The sequence below is a fragment of the Lycium barbarum genome, chromosome 4, assembly GCF_019175385.1.
Source record: "Lycium barbarum isolate Lr01 chromosome 4, ASM1917538v2, whole genome shotgun sequence".
Taxonomy (NCBI): Eukaryota; Viridiplantae; Streptophyta; class Magnoliopsida; order Solanales; family Solanaceae; genus Lycium; species Lycium barbarum.
Genome location: NC_083340.1, coordinates 3010042 through 3030423, shown reverse-complemented (window position 1 = coordinate 3030423; position 20382 = coordinate 3010042). Strand labels below are relative to the sequence as shown.

The window sequence follows — 20382 nt, the reverse complement described above, 5'->3', positions numbered from 1 at the left end:
ATTTTTAAAAACCGATAACATTTGGTTTGGTTTGGTGTTACTCATAAAAAAAACCGAACTAAACCGAACCGAACCGATAAATATGTACATATTTAAAATATTATATATATTTATATATGTTAATATTTATATATGTTAATTAAACTTTATCTATTTTTTAACTTCTTCATAATTTAGGACCATTCCAAGAGAAAAGTCTAGCCCATGTTCCCCAAGCCCATTTACAGTTAAAGTAAAATAAAAATCTCTTACTGAATAGTTAACATAAATAAACTCTCCATGATTACATTTGTCTGTTAAGAGGTTTCTCTGCTGAATTTTCTTATTCTACTTTTTGGTAATCTTTTTTTTTTTTAATACAAGCACATGCTAAATATTCTAAAAAGAAGTTATGTTTTGTGAGTGCACCATGCACTATCTTTTGTTCCTTTTTTCTCTTTTTCATGATGTTCATTCTTGTCTGTTGTGGCTAGGCTTGTTAAGTGGTACTTTGTGTTGTTGCGTGCCAGCTTCACCACAGCTCCACATCAGAATCATCATCAAGGCAACAGAGCTTCGTCCTTTCAAGATGAACAACAACCGCTCTTGCCGGTTGGCTTGCCATTCTGTTCTTGATTGAAGCAGCCATAGCCATGAAAGCCTGTTCTACATTAGTGGCACTTTTTGCACTTGTTTCCATGAAAGGTATGCCAATTTCATCAGCAAAAGCCTGAGCTGTCTCTGTGGAAACTACCTTCTGTGCTGTGAGATCACACTTATTTCCAACAAGAAGTTTGTTCACAATATCACTTGCATATCGGTCTATTTCACTCAACCATTTCTTGACATTGTTGTAAGTCTGTAACTTTTTCTTCCCTTTTATTTTTTGGTTACTTTTTGTATGTTCCCTACTCTTTGTTTGTGTAATTATTTTTGTGTCTTTGAAGTTTTACTTGAATGAATTGCTTCTCTAGTCTTTCATCTTGTATGTGTTTTTTATTTTATTTCTCTGTTATTTTAGATTTTCTCCACTGATTTAGATTTTTTCTGTTGATTTAGTTTTTATCTAATGATTTTGAATTTCTCTATTTATTTAGATTTTTGGATACTTTTTTTCAGATGGAAACTACAACTACTCAAAAGTGCAAGTTTGTAAATAAGTTTGTCAATTTTTTTGCATTATAAAATATATTATTACAACCCGGAAAAACCAAACCAAACCGACAAAACCGATAAAACCGAAACCGATAGAATTTATACTATAATGGTTTGGTTTGGTCTGAATATTAAAAAAAACCGCCTTGATTGGTTTGGTTTGATTTTAGCCAAAAACCGAGTCAAACCGGACCATGAACACCTCTAATGGGGCCCATAATTTTTTTTTTAATATGAGTTATTGATTTAATTGTTTGTTTTTCTAAGCACTTTTTTTAACATTGTTTGTTTTTTTAATATGGGATTCACTTTTTTTTAATATTGTTTGATTTTGTTAATATGAGGTCCACTTTTTTTCCCCATGAGTTTGAATGTGGTGGGTTCTACTTTTTTTTTTTTATTACTGGTTGGTGTTTAATATGGGGTCCACAATTTTTTTTTAATATGAGTTATTGTTTAATATATATGGTCACAATTTTGTTTTTAATATGAATTGTTGTTTTTTTTTAATAATAAATAATATATGAGCCCACCATTTTTTTAATAATAAATAATATATGGGCCCACCATTTATTTAATATATATGAGTCCGGTTGGGCCCACAAACGTACGACGAAAGGGGAGCCCAACCGGCTCTTCTATATATATATATATATATATATATATATATATATATATATATATATATTATATGATATAAAATCTTTAGAAAAAAAATTAAAGAAAGTTATTAACCTATTCTCATTGTGTAATTAAGAAAGAGATTAATCATTGGTCATTAACGAAATACTACAAGGGAAATAATTTCAAATGTACAACATATCTATGTGGATCTAATTAAGTGCTAATTTTAACCAGTGGGAAGGTCTTTTTTTTTTGTTGGTATATCAGGTAATCTCAAATAATCCAATATAATTTGTTACCTCTTTTTTTTTTTTTTTTTTTTCAATTGCATATTCCAGATTTATTACATGGTTATAAATGGGTCGGCGGTGAATAATAGGGCAAACGGAAACTATATATTGTAATATAATATAATATAATGACAAAAATTTACTCGGACTGAGTTTTGCACCAACCCAATGAACATATACGGGGTGAATCCTCGAGTCCGCAACTTAAATGACCCAAAAACTAACATTTGAGACCAAAATAACCCATTAAAAAAAAGTGACAAAACTACCTTCTGCGGACGAAATTAGTGCGCAATAGGCTAAACTGTACTTTTTCAGTTAAGTTCTATTGCGCACTAATTTAGCGCGCAAAAGGACTAAACTGCAAATTTAATAAAACGCCCCACCCTTGTGCAATTTCAAAGTTTGGAAATTTCACGTTTTTTCCATATTTTAACCAAAGATTAGTCATGTTTCAAAACGCCCGAATATCAATATTTTATATAGAGCATGATATCTTTTTCTGCGAACAATAATGTAGGCTCAATACATCAAGTATACGTAAACGCTTGGATCGTCGTTTTAGGGGTTGTAAAGTGCCCCAAAGTAAGTTTTGTTTGTTTGGAAACTTATTATCTTTAGGTTAAAGTGCTTTATATTGTTTGAATAACGCAGTAAATTAATGTGATATGCAAGTCCCATAATTTTTTTATCCAGTAGACTTAAGTAGTTATAAAAATAAGATAAAATTATCAAATAATGAGTATAAGGAGAAAAAGTAATTGTAAATTGGTGAAACTTTAAATGGTCATAACTTTGCGCTCGGACGTTCGATTTTTGCCATTTTTTTTTAAATTAGGGAGAAAAAGTAAATATAACAAGTTTCCAAACAAACAAAACTTACTTCGGGGCACTTGTCACGCCCCGAACCATGGCCTGGACGTAACACGACACTCGGTGCCTGACTACCTGTGACCGAGCGAACCACATGACTTGCTGAACTAACATGATTTCATATTATAAGCGGAATATGACGTGAATGCATGATGAACCTTTGTACAACATAATAGGTCATATTACATAATAAAGTACTTGTTTAAACATGAGTGTGCCCAAATGTCCATATGACTTCAAATGTCTATCATGACATAACTGATTTGTCTAGTCTATGAAACCTCTATTTTGAGTTTGGACTGGAAGTCATACGTACTGGGACAAGGCCCCCAGCATACCTTTACATGCAAAACTATATAGAGAAGACAATGCTTAAAACCCCGAATGAAATGGGGCTCACCAATAAGCTAGCACGAGCAAATCCTAATGATCAGAAGCGTCGTCCTGTAAATCCGTACCTGCATCGTGAAATACAGGCCCCCGGGAAATAAAAGGGGACGTCAGCACATTGAATGTACTGGTATGTAAAGCAACCGGAAGAACAACATGGGACATAGAATAACATGATAGGAACTAAAAACTGAAAACTGGGACATGAACATGAGCATGAGCATGAGTACATAACATGGAATTGAAACTGAAACTGAGTACTGAAACTGAACATAAAACATGAGTACTGTAAGCATGAGATAATCTGAAATGATCTGTAATAATCTGTAATACCGACATAAACCACCACGGGGAGAAGCGTGGAGTCTGATCTCTGCCCGATCAGCTAAGCCATCTCGTACCTTGCCGGGGCACGAGACATGAACATAACATAAATGGATCCAAATCCCTCAATGGGGAACATATGAAGGAATCGTCCTACTGGGCGGAGCGATTCTTATCCTACGTTGGCATACGTAGTTTCAGGCTATCTGAGCCTTCTCGGTATTATTACAACTCCCGAACATGAAAATAACATAGTTGGCTAAGAAGCCCATGACTTTCGTGAATTAACTTGTACTTGTCTTGAAATCATGATTTTCACGAAAGGACTTGTAAACATATTTTCATGAAATAACTTGTAAAAATAACTCATGCAGTTTCATATGAACATAATGAGAACACATGAGAAAGAATTCATGATTCATGGATTAAGCTAGGATTCCTAATGTCCGAAATGGAGGTTTAGGAACACAATAACGAACATACATATGGAATTCATGTTCATACATACATAATTACGGGCTACCAATACATTGGGTTTAATGCCCTAGGAGTTGAACTTCATAGAATTTACTAAACGGATCACGGGGAAGAACATAGAAGTTCCCACATGTGGATGGAAGTTCTACATACCTTAACCTTCCGCTTTTGAGCGTATCACAATGTCCTTCACCCCCTTCAACTTCAATCTATAGCATACAAGTCATAGGGATTCTATATTAGCAACAACATCCATGTTTTGTTCATCTAAGCATTTTATCAAACACTTAGTGGGCATGAAGCTCTATAACCCTCATTAATGGTGTTTTCTTCACCAAATCCCCATTCTCTTACTTCTAGTCATTTCTACAATCCCATTTAGATGCAATTAACATCATTCTTCATAATCCATATGAATACAACAATCCCAAATCAACAACCCAACAATTCTAACATAGTTCATATAATTATCTTCAACAACCCAATCATTATTCTCCCAATAAATCATCAATTCACAATTATAAATGATTTGGGAGTAGAAATATTACCTTTTGGGTAGTCACCACGAAATCAACACTCCCAAGCCCGATCTTTAGCTTAAAATGACGACCACAACTCGTACTACACTTTATCCTTCACGAGCTTTAGGATTCGGGGCCTTAAAATTGGTTGATTTTCTCCTTCTTCTCTCTAAATTTCTCTCTCTCTTTTTCCTCTCTCTAAAATCTGAAATGAGGGGAAAAAATGAGGCTTCTAGGGTTTCATTTTCTTTAAATACCAAGGGAAAATGGGTTGACCGAACTTGAAAACGGGTCGGGACTGTTCTGTCTTAAAACGTCCATATCTCCCAATCCCGACGTCGCCTGTGAACCCACAACCTATGGTTGGAAAGATATTTCAATAATCTACAACTTTCATTCTTTGAGTTTTCCCAAATTCTCAACTTACGATGGGTTTATGGCCTCCCGAAGTCAGTTGACCCGAATCTCAAATGCGGACCAAAACGCGCCCACGTTACGGTACCGTAACACAGGGTACGGACCGTAACGTCGCGTCGTACCCTGATGAAAGTTTCCAGAAACTTTCTGGAAATTTTCCCTGTGTTACGATCCGATGTTACGGTCCGTAACACAAGGTACGGTCCGTAACACGAAGGGACGGACCGTATCTTGGGACCGTATCTTGGTGAAAATTTCCAGTGAGGTTCTGGAAATTTCGTCTGTGTTACGGTACACTGTTACGGTCCGTAACACGAGTTACGGTCCGTAACTCGTCACCGTAACGCAGGCGATTTTCCAGCGAACAGGCTTCAGTCAATGGGGCATAACTTTTTGCACATATATCCATTTAATCCCCATAATATACCGTTGGAAATCTTGTTAATAGGGCTACAACTTTCAACAAGGAAGTTCTTCCAGATTCACAACGGATCAAGGAGTTATCGTTGCCCGAAATAGACCTGTCAACCCACTAGAACTTTAAAGATATGAGTTTAAACTTGGTTCCAAGATGCGGGGTGTTACAGCACTTTACAACTCCTAAAATGACGATCCAAACGTTTACGTATACTTGATGTATTGAGCCTACATTATTGTTCGCAGAAAAAGATATAAGGTTCTATATAAAATATTGATATTCCGGCGTTTCGAAACATGATTAATCTTTGGTCAAAGTATGGGAAAAACGTGAAATTTCCAAACTTTGAAATTGCACAAGGGTGGAGCGTTTCATTAAATTTGCAGTTTAGTCCTTTTGCGCACTAAATTAGTGCGCAATAGAACTTAACTGAAAAAGCGCACTTTAGCCCTAATGCGCACTAATTTAGTCCGCAAAAGATAGTTTTGTCACTTTTTTTTTAATGGGTTATTTTGGTCTTAAATGTTAGTTTTTGGGTCATTTACCCCCTGTTTGGATGGTGGTTTCCCGTGGTTCATTAATGTACAGTATGGTATGGTACAAAATGGTGTTGTATTGTATTGTACTGTATTAATGAATACAATGTTTGGATAGACTGTATCGTTTGTTGTGGTTTAATAACATTTGTATTGTTTGGTTTGACTGTATAGTACTGTATAATAACTTGTAAGTTTACTAAAATACCCTTAACTCTTAATTAGAAATAATTTATATATATTAATAAAACTCAGGTAAAGAATAAAATAGGAATTTTAAAAAATAAGTAGGTAGTAGGTGGGGGAGGGTTGAGTGGTGTGAGGTGGGTGATTGTGAGATGAGAGTGGGGGTAGTGGGTAGTAGGGTAGGGGTGGGGGTTGGGTTGGGTTGGGTGGTGGTGAGGGGTAGTGGGTAGGGGTGGTGGAGGGGTGGGTAGTGTGGGATGAGGGTGGGGGTGAGTTGTTGTGGGGTGGGGTTGGGCGGTGGTGAGGGGTAGTGGGTGATGGTTGGGGTGGTGGGGGTAGGTGGCAGAGGAGTGGGGTAGTTAGGGGTTGGGGTGGGTGGTAGGGCGGGGTTGGGGTGAGTGGTGGGGGGTGGGTGGGGGTGAGTGGTAGCGTGGCAGGGTGGGGGTAGGGGTGAGTGGTAGGGTGGGGTGGGGTGGATGGTGGAGGGTATAATGAAGAAATGAAATACGTAACCACGGAAAAACCACCAAATCCGTGGTTTAAAAAATTGGGACTTTTCATGATTATATAACCATGGAATGAACCACAGGTTTACAACACCATACCACATAATTTTAAGAACAATGGAAACAAACATGGTTTCCTAGAAAACCATACATTAATGAACCACGGGAAACCACCATCCAAACATGGGGTTAAGTTGCGGACTCGTGAATCCTGGCTACCTTTTAATTGTAAACATACTATAACATCATACAAATTGGTCGCTTGTAAAATTCAAACTCTCGAAAAGATCAACTGCTTTCTCATAATAAATGGTCGCTTGCTCCAAATTCCGTTCTTTTTGTTCATATAATTTAGCAATTTCCTTGTAATATCTTGCGGACTCATTTACCCTTCCAATATCCAGACACATGAGTACTGCCTGCTCTAGACATGATATTGCCTCTCTCGTATTATTTGTCTTCGTGTAGTAATGAGCAGCATTATCGTAAGCACTAGCAGCGTCATGTTTGCTATCCAACTTCAGATAACAACTTGCTAATTTGACATATACCTCTCCAACTCGATCCCATGATTCCACAAGTTTGAGGCAATTAGCAACTTTATCGAACAAATCTACAATGTCATTGTATTTGGACCCGAAAAGCCCCCAAATGCTGAGTTTCTTCTCAGCTTTCTTCATGAATTCTTCTCCTCTCGCTATCTCATAATGTCTTGCCGAAACAATTAGCCTTTCCATATTGTCCCGAGCCATGTCTAGTGCCTGCTTTACACATAATGTTGCCTTTCTCGAATTATTTGTCTTCGTGTAGTAATGAGCAGCATCAGCGTAAGCACCAGCAGCGTCAAGTTTGCTATCCAACTGCTTAGTCATTTAAATCTTAGCCATTAATTCTAACCCATGCCATGTGTCTCTAATCCAACGTAGAACTTGGGGAAAATGGAGAGAAGGGAAATGGAAAGGAGCGCAAACGAAAATTATATACTATAATGTAATGGTAAAATTTACCACAAATAGACTCCTCAAACTTGCCCGATTTCGAACATTTCCTACCTCACTCACCCATTTTTCAAATGTCACATATTTGACCTAATTAGTATATTCTACAAAATTTATGAAAGTCGATGAGAAAGAACCTTAGAATTCACATCACATGTCAATGAAACAGCCGTATAAATTCACTGTTCTTGATTTGGTCCATGTATATACATGTAAAATAAATTTAAAAAATTGTACGTGAGTCTCTGTGTGTATAATACATCGCGGCCAACTCATACAACTCTAAATCTTGAATCCATTTTTATAGCATGAAAAATAAATATTTAAAGTTGTAGGAAATCAAAATTGATTAGGATTTGACATTTTAATTCAAGTCTAGTTAGGATTTATAGTCAATTTCATATAGGAATAGGTTTTCCTATTTTGAGTTGGAGTAGTTTTCGTATTATTATAAATATGGATGTTGCTAGAGCATTCAGAGCATCTTATAAATAAATGGAAATCCTCTTCCGCTAAGCAAACAAAAAACCACAAAAATAATGAAGCATCAGATAGCGAGAGGAGAACAATTTGTGAAGAAAGCTGAGAAGAAATTACTCAGCGGTTGGGGAATTTTCGGGTCCAAATACTATGTCGCTGTAGATTTGTTCGATAAAGCTGCTAATTGCTTCGAACTCGCGAAATCATGGGATCGAGTTGGAGCAGTATATGTCAAATTAGCAGGTTGTTATAATCTGAATTTGCATAGCAAACATGAAGCTGGTAGTGCTTACGCTAATGCTGCTTATTACTACATGGAGACAGAAAATACGAGAAAGGCAATATCATGTCTAGAGCAGGCAGTACATATGTTTCTGGACATTGGAAGGCCAAGTGTGTCCGCAGGATATTACAAGAAAATTGCTAAATTATATGAACATGAAGAGCGGAATTTGGAGCAGGCTATCATTTACTATGAGAAAGCAGCTGATCTTTTAGAGAATTTGGATTCAACAGCATCCACAAATCAGTGCAAGCAGAAAATTGCAGAATTGTCTGCTAAAGTACTTGAAAAATATAAATGATCAACTGAGATTTTTGAGGACATAGCGAGACACTCCATCAGAGACAACTCCTTGAAGTATGATGTTAGTGGACATCTTCTGAATGCTGGTATTTGCCAACTTTGTAGAGGTGATGCTGTTGCAATTAACAACGCATTGTAACGATATCAGCAACTTGATCCGACATTTTCAAGGACACGCGAGTGCAAGTTGCTAGTGAATTTGGCAACTGCTATTGAAAAGGAAGATGTTGCCAAGTTTAATGGTTGTCTCAAGGAATATGATAGCATGACAAAGCTTGATGAATGGAGGACAACACTTCTTCTCAGGGTGAAGGAAGCGTTGGAGGCGAAGAAGCTAGAGTCAATGAGACAATTTGGCTGGTTATTTTATAAAATTTATACTAATTTCAATTATTTTAATTTGTATGACCGAAATTAGACTTTTAGAAACTGTCCTATTATATCGGTTTCACTTCAGTATCAGTACGGTTCGGTAATTTTCAGGTATTTTTCTTAAAACGTTATGTAAGAGTCACAATTAGAAGTTCTTTGCTTCATTAAAGAATTTGCTTACCACAGAAAAAGCATGGATGAATTGTATTTGCTACTAACACATATTTTTTATGATACATTTGTACTTGGGAAATAAACATATTGAAATCTTAGCATCGTCTCATGTGAAGAGCTAAACTGTTAGAATTGAAATCTAAACTGTTTCCCAATTTCAGCATGCCTTTGTTTTCTCTTCTAATCGGATTTATGTATTCAGGTCCGAGCTCCAATCAAAATTGCCCTCCTGAATTTTCTTAAAGCCCTAAGTTCAAATTCTCCGTCTATTTCCAATCCATCACTTGTTCGAAATTCTACTCTCTTTTTTCCTCTAAACGAGTTTTAACAATTGTGAGAAATTTAGTTTCGGTTTACTTATAGTGAAATCCAACTAAAGTTGATTAATCAATTATATGTATGTTTCTTAACTGTACAAAATGTCTTATGTTATATCAGTGTAGACTGTAGAGAGAAAATTTGAAGGAAAAAGCAAGACTATGAGCCAAAATTTTGGGATGAAATTTAGCAATTTTAAGAGATTCATATAATGAACCTCTCTGCTGCCTTTAAATTACAATTTACTTATCAGTATTGGGATGAAATAGACCTGAGCAGATACGGATATAGATATCTATATAGTCGACACCAAACAGATAGGGATTGAGGCAGAGGTGATAGTTTATACTATATGTGTCTATGTGACACACACAGATCAGTAAAAATTCCTGTGAGCCGGGGGTTACTGACCGGTGATTCATGGATCTTTCGATACCATTCTTTTTGCACTTGATCCTTAAGGAAAGAAAATAGTGCCAAGTCCTTCATAAGAGGTAAACTAATATACAAATCTTTTTACCATCAAATTACTTATTGCACAGACTAATAATGCTCACTAAGTTGTTGTGCCAAGTTTGGAAGGTTATGGAAATGTGCTACCAAATTCTGGTTCAGTAAAAAGAGGGTGACTCACAGAGAGCTATATTACAAGCTGCTCTGTGATTCACCAGATTATTTCGCTTCTCAATTGCTGGTTACTAGGACCATTCACGGTCAGTGATGTTTCTTCTTTCTTCATCATTTCTGAATAATGATTTGTGCGTTTGGTTGATTTTTGTAACGAGGCCCTTCATTTATCATCTATGAAGAACAGACTTGGTAGCTTTGCTTTGATGCAGCCGTTAAAGCCTTGGAATAATAGCATCAAGCAGAGGGATAATAGCAGGCCGTTTATTGTTGCAGGTACTAAATATTCTTAACCCTTTAGTTTTAATTTCAGAGGTTCAAAGTTTAATCAAAAGCATAGCAGTATTAGTAGAGCTAAGAGTCTATCGGAAACCGTCTCTCTATCTCTACGAGGAAGGGCTAAGGTCTGCGTGAACTCTACCCTCCCAGACTCCACCCGTGAAATTACACTGTGTATGTTGTTGTTGTTGCATAGCAGTATTAGTAGCTTGACTTGGCCAGTAACATGGTCTATCATATTGGAATGAAATAGGCCCATAACAAAAACTGGAGAGAATTCACATAGCCTATCTCAACTAGTTTAGAACTGAGGATACGAAGACGGAGTTAGAATTTGAAGTTTATGCGTTTAGAATTTTAGTGTTTTTGAATTAGTAGGTTCTAAATTAATTATAAGTACATATTAACTGAATTTCCTAAGACAAGGATTTGAACCAAAATTACTGGTTCTGCCGAACCAGTTTCCCACTTTGCAGATCTACCCCAGCCTGTGGCATTAACAGAACTCCTTGAATTACCTATGAAGAATTGCGCCGTCTCACTAGTCAACATGGAAACTGCGGTCTTAACCAGTAATCCTTAAGTGGGATAACTCATAAATCACATCCTTCTGTGTCACTATAAAGGTCGACTACTACATAGGAATATAGGGGAGTTTTTCTGCTGAAAATACCACTTCTACAGTAAGCCAGAGATGCTAATTAAGCAACCTGACCGCAACTGTTAAGCTTTAAATTCGTTCATGATGGGAATAAAATAGACCCGCAAAAATAATATTCACGGTATTAGTGATAAACGCGGAACACTAACTTATGGTTAAATCAGCAAGAATAAAATGCAGCAATAATGACACCAAGATTTTATGTGGAAACCCTTCTGAATAAGGGAAAAACCACGGCCAAGAGGAGCAGCTGATATCACTATAGAGGAATTTTACACTGTGTAGTAACGAGTACAAATACTCCTAAGACCACTACACCCTCAAAAGAAATAACACTCTTTTGATTTTCCCACCTCACTACAATATCACTCACACTCTATTTTTCTTCACAGACTATTTTCTTACAGTCTATGGAATACCTCACTTTTGCTCTCACTCAGATGTATTGTCTGAGATTTTTGGTGTGTTACAAATGAACCATAAGCTGCCTATTTATAGGAATGAATTTCCTATGGTGAGGTAAGCGCTTCCATCACGATTATGATGAGGTAAGCGCTTACATCATGAAAGTGTGAACAAAGAAATTGGCTTGTTAGCCAAGTCCACAATTGTTGCCAATGTATAATTTGTCAAAGGAAGAAAAATCTTCCTTTCTTAAAATATGGGATAGGGGACTGGACCCCACAAATCTCCCCCTCCAGTCCCATTCACCTGAAGGAGGGTACACTGGCTTCTAATTTGAGTGCATGCCGACAAGTTCTTTGCACGATTCGAACTTGTCTCTCGGTACCGCCTTGGTCAGCATATCTGCAGGATTTTCATTCGTGTGAATCTTCTTGACTTGGAACAATTCGCTTTCCAATTGCTCACGAATCCAATGATATCTGACATCGATGTGTTTTGTTCTCGCATGGTACATGGAGTTCTTGCTCAAGTCTATTGCACTCTGACTGTCACAATAGACAACATACTCCATTTGCTGCAATCCAAGTTCTTGAAGGAATCTCTTGAGCCATATCATCTCTTTGCCAGCTTCAGTAGCCGCAATATACTCTGCTTCCGTTGTAGATAGTGCAACACACTTCTGCAACTTTGACTGCCATGATATAGCTCCCCCTGAAAAAGTAAACAAATATCCAGTAGTGGATTTTCTGTTATCAAGGTCACCTGCCATATCAGAATCTGTATAGCCCTTCAAAATTGGATTTGATCCTCCAAAACACAAGCATTCATCTGATCTTCCTCTTAGATACCTGAGTATCCACTTCACAGCTTCCCAATGCTCTTTCCCTGGATTTTCGAGAAATCTGCTAACAACACCGACTGCATGAGCAATATCTGGTCGAGTGCATACCATTGCATACATTAAACTTCCGACGGCAGAGGAATAAGGAATCTTGGCCATTCTCTGTTTTTCCTCTGTTGTTGTAGGACACATCTTTTTGCTCAATTTCAGATGACCAGGAAGAGGTGTGCTAACCCACTTAGCACTCTTCATATTGAAGCGCTCTAGTACACGTTCTATGTACTTTTTCTGCGACAAATAAAGCTTCTTTTCATCTCTCGAACGAGTAATTCTCATGCCCAAAATCTGCTTAGCATGACCCAAGTCTTTCATTGCAAAAGACTTACTCAACTGTTTCTTCAACTCGTCAATCCTGGAAGCATTTTTGCCTACAATCAACATATCATCCACATATAGCAGAAGGATGATAAAGTCACCATCAGAAAATCTTTGTACAAACACACAGTGATCTGAAGAAGTCTTCTTGTAGCCTTGCTTCCCCATAACAGACTCAAACTTCTTGTACCACTGTCTGGGAGCTTGCTTCAATCCATAGAGACTCTTCTTGAGTTTGCATACAAGATTTTCTTTACCTTTTGCCTTGAAGCCTTCAGGTTGTTCCATATAAATCTCCTCTTCTAAGTCACCATGAAGAAAAGCAGTCTTCACATCCATCTGCTCAATCTCCAAATCAAGACTAGCAGTCAAACCAAGAACTGTCCGAATGGAGGACATTTTCACGACAGGAGAAAATATTTCGTCAAAGTCAATACCTTTCCTTTGACCAAATCCCTTAACAACCAATCTAGCTTTGTATCTGGGCTTCAAGCTGTGTTCTTCGGCTTTAACTTTGAACACCCACTTGTTCTTCAAAGCTCTCATGCCCTTAGGCAAGTTCACCAACTCATAAGTATGGTTCCCACGCAGAGATTTCATCTCATCTTGCATGGCTTCAATCCATTGATCCTTGTGCTCATCTTCCATGGCCTCCTCATAACATTCAGGTTCTCCCCCATCAGTGAGTAATACATACTCATTAGGTGAATAACGGGAAGAAGGAACATGCTGTCTAGTAGACCTTCTAAGTGGAATATCTGACTCATCCACGACTTCATGAGTAGGAGCATCTACTTCATCAATAGCAGCATCGTTATCATCATCAACATGCTGATCTGGAACATGATTCTGGGCATCACCATCGTCATCGAGCCCACCAACTTCATCAGCATTTGTATGAGGAACTTGATCAAGATTAACTAAACCTTCAGAACTTGAAGATTTTATCTTCTCCGCTTTGTTAATATCTTCAATGGTTTGATCCTCCATGAAGATAACATCACGGCTTCTCACAACCTTCTTCTCAATTGGATCATATAGCCTGTAACCAAACTCATCAAGGCCATAACCAATGAAGATGCACTGCCTTGTCTTGGCAGTTAATTTCGACCTTTCATCTTTAGGCACATGTACAAAAGCTTTACAACCAAACACTTTCAAGTGGTCATAGGAAACATCCTTTCCATACCAAACTCTGTTTGGAACATCACTTTGCAAAGCAACCGCAGGGGATAGATTAATAACATGTGCAGCGGTCAATAAAGCCTCACCCCAAAAGGAATTCGGCAACTTTGCTTCAGAAAGCAAACATCTGACTCTTTCCATCAAGGTCCTGTTCATCCTCTCTGCTAAACCATTAAGCTGAGGAGTCTTAGGAGGAGTCTTCTGGTGTCTGATACCCTGTTGCTTGCAGTATTCGTCAAACGGTCCACAATATTCACCACCGTTATCAGTACGAATACACTTCAGCTTCTTTCCAGTTTCTCTTTCAACTGAGGCCTGAAACTGCTTAAAGACACCCAACACTTGATCTTTAGTCTTTAAGACGTAGACCCAAAGTTTCCTTGAGCAATCATCAATAAAGGTAGCAAAATAAAGTGCACCACCCAAAGTCCTTGTCTTCATTGGACCACATAAATCTGAATGCACCAACTCAAGCAACTCTGTCTTTCTTGAAGGAGGATGAGACTTGAAAGAAACTCTATTTTGTTTTCCAGCCAAGCAGTGCTCACACTTTTCTAATTTAGCACTTTCGAAATTTGACAATAATTTCTTTTTGGCCAGAACATTTAGTCCTTTCTCGCTAATGTGGCTAAGCCTCTTATGCCATAACGTTGAAGAGCTATTGCTCTCAACTGCATTCACCATATCAACACAGGTAGAGGCCGTAGTCCAGTATAGACCACGACGCTTTTCGCCACGAGCCACAATCATGGAACCTTTAGTAAGCTTCCACTTTCCAGCACCATTGGTACTGACATATCCCTCATCATCCAAAACACCAACAGAGATCAAGTGCAAACGAACATCAGGTGCATGCTTTACATTGTTTAAAACTAGTTTAGTTCCAATACTAGTTTTCAAACAAATCGTTCCAACACCAGCCACCCTGGATACAGTCTCATTACCCATACTCAAAGTTCCAAAGTCACCCGGAGTATAGGATGAGAAAAATTCCTTCCTTGATGTCACATGAGATGCGGCACCACTGTCCACAACCCAGCTTGACTCATCACAAGCAATATTTATCAGATCCGCATCAAGGACAGTAACAAGATCTTCTGTAGTGACAGCGGCAACACGATTGCCATCTTCTTTCTTTTCCTCCTTTTCTCTATTCTCTTTTTTCAAAATCCGGCAGAACTTCTTTGTGTGCCCTTTTTTCCCGCAATGATAGCAGTCAATATCTTTAAGTCTGCTTCTGGATTTGCTTCTATGATGTTCTCTATTTTGAGAACCACGATTCTTGCCTCTCCCCCTAGTGTCAGTCACCAAGACATCTGATGAGGAGGAACCTTGAGATTTTCTTCTCATCTCTTCATTTAAAAGACTGCTCTTGGCAAGATCCATAGAGATCACACCATCCGGAGCAGAATTTGATAATGAAGTTCTAATAATTTCCCAAGAATCTGGTAGGGAACCAAGTAGAAATAAGCCTTGAATTTCTTCATCAAAATTAATACCCATAGCAGATAACTGGTTCATGATCCCCTGAAAAATATTCAGATGATCTGTCATTGCGGAACCATCGTGGTATTTTAAACCCAGCATTTGCTTTATCAGAAACATCTTGTTATTACCAGTTTTTCGAGCATACAAACTTTCAAGATGCTCCCATAGGGTCCGAGCATGTGTCTCTCCAGAAATATGGTTCAACACATTATCGTCAACCCACTGTCTAATAAAGCCGCAAACCTGCCGATGCAACAAATTCCACTCTTCATCTGATTTATTATCAGGCTTTTTATTTCCAAAGACAGGTTGATGAAAATTCTTGACATAGAGCAAATCTTCCATTTTGCCCTTCCAAATGGCATAATTTACGCCACTCAAAGTAACCATTCTACTAGTGTTGGCTTCCATCGTTTATCACAAATACAAATATTATTTTATTCGAAGACCAAAGTAATTCTTTTCTGATGTGGAAGTTCAGACTGTGCTGCAACCACAGAGCATACTCAGACAGAACCTTGGCTCTGATACCACTTGATGGGAATAAAATAGACCCGCAAAAATAATATTCACGGTATTAGTGATAAACGCGGAACACTAACTTATGGTTAAATCAGCAAGAATAAAATGCAGCAATAATGACACCAAGATTTTATGTGGAAACCCTTCTGAATAAGGGAAAAACCACGGCCAAGAGGAGCAGCTGATATCACTATAGAGGAATTTTACACTGTGTAGTAACGAGTACAAATACTCCTAAGACCACTACACCCTCAAAAGAAATAACACTCTTTTGATTTTCCCACCTCACTACAATATCACTCACACTCTATTTTTCTTCACAGACTATTTTCTTACAGTCTATGGAATACCTCACTTTTGCTCTCACTCAGATGTATTGTCTGAGATTTTTGGTGTGTTACAAATGAACCATAAGCTGCCTATTTATAGGAATGAATTTCCTATGGTGAGGTAAGCGCTTCCATCACGATTATGATGAGGTAAGCGCTTACATCATGAAAGTGTGAACAAAGAAATTGGCTTGTTAGCCAAGTCCACAATTGTTGCCAATGTATAATTTGTCAAAGGAAGAAAAATCTTCCTTTCTTAAAATATGGGATAGGGGACTGGACCCCACAGTTCACTAGGTCAACTAGGTAAAATTGTTAAGAATGAGGGCACAAGCAACACAATTACAGTAATTCAAATCTTGTTTAATTCTTGATAATAATAATGTAATGGAAACAACGTTATGAAAATAACAAGATAAATGACCAAACTTAAATAATTGAGAAAAGAGAAGATAGAGAGATTCTTATTGTGTTTTTGGATCAGTGGACGGCGAGCAACCACCAAGAACAACAATAACTGGAATAATTTAAGTAGGAAGCTGGTATAGTAACGTGTGTTTCAGGTGTATCCATATGATTACAATAGTGGGGAAGTGGGGGAGTTTATAGGATAAGCTGGGGGTTAACTAATTCCATGATTCTCGCCCGTTTTAGTCGTTATAAGGTTAGATCGTGGACAGTAAATGAGAGTAAATAGAATCCAGCATATCTCGGAATCCAGCCGTTGTTTGAGTTATCATTTGTACAGGTACTCTGAACCTTTCCGGACAGGTCACCACAGGCCTCTACTATGCGGTGCGAATTAAACGGGTTCGGGTGCTGATTCTCGGATGATAAAACAAGTCTTGGTTGGACTGGCCTTGACGAACTCGGTGATTGACTGTAATCCTTCTATGCTTGCCATTTATTTGATCAAATAGTCTTCACTTCGGTATATTTTTACTAATACAGTAACATATTGGAGTACGATGAACCGGCAATGGCCGTTCCGCAGTAAATTAACTAACAGTAGACTGACCAAAACAGATACACTAACTGCTCTAATGTTTGAACACAAAGAAACAAACCTTCAAGATCCGAAATTGGTGTAAAAGCGGATTTATTTACAGTTGTGTATGAGCTGGACATCATACACACATATACAATTTATTTAATCATTTACATGTATATACATATACCGAGTAAAGAGCAGTGAATTCAATTGAACTAACTGCAGAAGGCAAAATAGTCAGTATCCCTGTTTTATTGACATGTGATGTGAATTCTAATGTTCTTTCCACCGGCCCTTATAAATTTTCTAGGCACAGGCTAAGGTCAAATGTGTGACGTTTGAAAAATGGATGAATGTGGTAGAAATTGTTCGAAAATTGAGGATTATTTATGTTTTCATTTCAAGTTGGCGGTGCCTGGTTGTAAGATAATTAGTTCATGTTGAAATTAAAATTAAAACATAGCGACCGTTTATCCCTAGTTATATAGTTTTGGATGTGCTTTATTAATTTTTTTTGTTTCAATTTAAGTGTCTTATTACTCTATTCTTGAAAGAATGTTGCTTTTTATCTTTAGCTCTTCAATTTTAACTTTTCACATGACATGTTTAAGACACAAAATTTCAATAATATATTGGTACATTATACACATATTTAATTAAAGATCACAAGATTCAAAATGTCTATTTTCATAAATGTCCAATCAAAATAAGACATATAAAATGAACCGTTACCATCTATTCATTTATAACCGTGTAATAAATCTAATTGGACTATTGAAAAAAGGTATCAAATTGGACTATTGAAAATTACCTTTTTAGCGAAGAAAAATGATTTTCCTTTAATTGTCAGAAAATCCCACTCTTTAGATTATTCGTCATCTTATCCTACAAGAAAGTAGAGTTATCTCTGCAGGGTATATAGAAGTCACCTCTTCAATATATAAAAATTCTAGGCATGATATACTCATGGCATGTTGTATGATTTATACTATTAAACAAATATTACCACATGAATTGGAATGAGATGAATAAAATCTTTTACCATAACTAATTGAGGTCTCGGGTACGAGCTCAATGGAAAAATTCCGATAAAAAATGTATCTCTTTTTAATGGATCGCGCACGATGCGAATTCAAATTATTTAAGACCCCAAAATGGATAGGGAACATTGAATGAAAAATTAAATAAAATAAATATAGCAAGTTGCTGCGTGAAATATTGAATATGTACTACCGACAGCTGTGAAGTTTTCTCATAAGAAAAACAAAAAAAGAAAGAAAACACGGTTTCATTCATCTAGTTGCTTTGAGAATTCAGGGCTCAACTCCAAAAAATAGAGCTTTCAAATTTTTTCAATTTCTATTCTTTCACCCCCACTACCCACCATAGTCCGCCCCACCCTACAAAAGCTAAAATACATATACACATATACCTATGTTATGTGATTAAATTGTAGGAGTACTAATAGGTGTATGTAGAAAATACTGAATAATTAGGCATGGTAACCTTCATAAATGGTGGTCCATTTTATGAAAAAAGGAAAAACTATAGGGGTGGAATTTTCATTTAATTTGTTTTATTCAAAGTTCCCTCTAGTTCACGCAATATATTTGCTATATAATAACTATTTGTGACACAACATACCGCAACTTGCTCGCGTGCTATATTTTCGTCCTTACGGGTCATGCTTACGTTGATAATAATTGAGTCACACGAAAAATATCTAAATGTGGACTTTTGGGAACCAATTCCATTTTATCTTTAATTATTCATATTTTAATTCTTCTCAGATTATAATTTAACTAGTTTGCAGAATATAATAATAATTTGAAAAAGATCTCTTTTAATTTATGTTAGGTCATTTTCCTTTTTTCTCTTATTAACCACAAAAAAAAAAAAAAATTAAGGTCGCCAAACCTTTATATGAGTAATGTGCAAGAACATTCTAAATTATTATGATATGCAACTTTTTATACAACACGAATTAACCATAAATCAGCTAAAGCGTGAGTATATATGGAACATATTTCTTTCTTGTCCTGACAATTTTTCATATCAGATACGCGCACTCGCACTTGTACATGAATAAATCTATGATAATTGATAATACTTTAAATTTGTTAAAATGGAATACCTTTTCACTGATTTGTAACTTCGCATCCATTTATGATATACGGTGGTCTACATATTTATATTCGATAGTTCTAATTAAGTATTTGCCTTTTATAAATAAGAAACAAAAATATAATCAGCCTAACTCAACCCCAAAAATTATTGCATGATGTGATGAGGACAGTCCAAAGACATTGAAGGAGATAAAGTACTCTAACATTTTCAATCACACCCAAATTGAATGTCTAAAGCGTGAACAATATAGGAGTTAAGACTCAACATTATTGGTCAAACCAAGAAGCGGAACGAATCTGACTGTAACACCATATTAAGTATATGACCTAGCTAATTCAAACCTAAAAGTTAGATCATAATGTGAGAATTATCCACAATTATATAAGGAGACAACAACCGGCTAACTCAAACATTATAGTTTCTAACATCCAACTGACTCAAAGTTCTATTGCCCTTTAATTTGCCAAATGGGGCTAACATCGGAAATTAAAAATGCCAAAAACAAACAAGCTGACTAATTTTTAAGTTATCCTTTTGTGTGCAATTTAAGTATATACTAATTATATATTATGTCATTAACTGAAGATACAACCCTTTATTTAATGAAAGGCCAAATTATTTAAATAATTAGACTCGACAAAAATAGACCATTTCTGACAAATTCATCTAAGTAGGATTTGATCAGTTTAGTCAACAATGAGAACTAAAAAGCCATAAATTGGGACAAAAGCGTGTATTATTTGCTTATTAGGTTCCGCTATCGTTACCTTTGACTTTGTAACAAAGTCAACTCAATCTATCTTAAAATAAGCAAAAAACAAAACTAGCTTGTGTGTAAAGAGGAATAAAAAAATATGCTGAATTTAATAATATTTCCAGTCTTTAAATAGCCCTCAAAGCTGCATATTTTAGCTATCATAAAGTCAGC

At 36.7% G+C, this 20382-nt stretch overlaps 1 protein-coding gene and 1 pseudogene across 1 annotated transcript; one reads left to right on the top strand and one right to left on the bottom strand.

Moving 5' to 3' along the window:
* Positions 1-511: 511 nt before the first annotated feature.
* Positions 512-7568, bottom strand: LOC132637075 (alpha-soluble NSF attachment protein-like). Its single transcript, XM_060354221.1, has 2 exons — positions 6948-7568; positions 512-754 (listed from the first exon to the last, which is right to left on the bottom strand). The coding sequence occupies exons 1-2, from the start codon at positions 7566-7568 to the stop codon at positions 512-514; spliced, it is 864 nt and encodes a 287-aa protein (XP_060210204.1).
* Positions 7569-8233: 665 nt separating this feature from the next.
* LOC132637074 (alpha-soluble NSF attachment protein-like) lies at positions 8234-11113 on the top strand (annotated as a pseudogene).
* The last annotated feature ends 9269 nt before the right edge of the window (positions 11114-20382 follow it).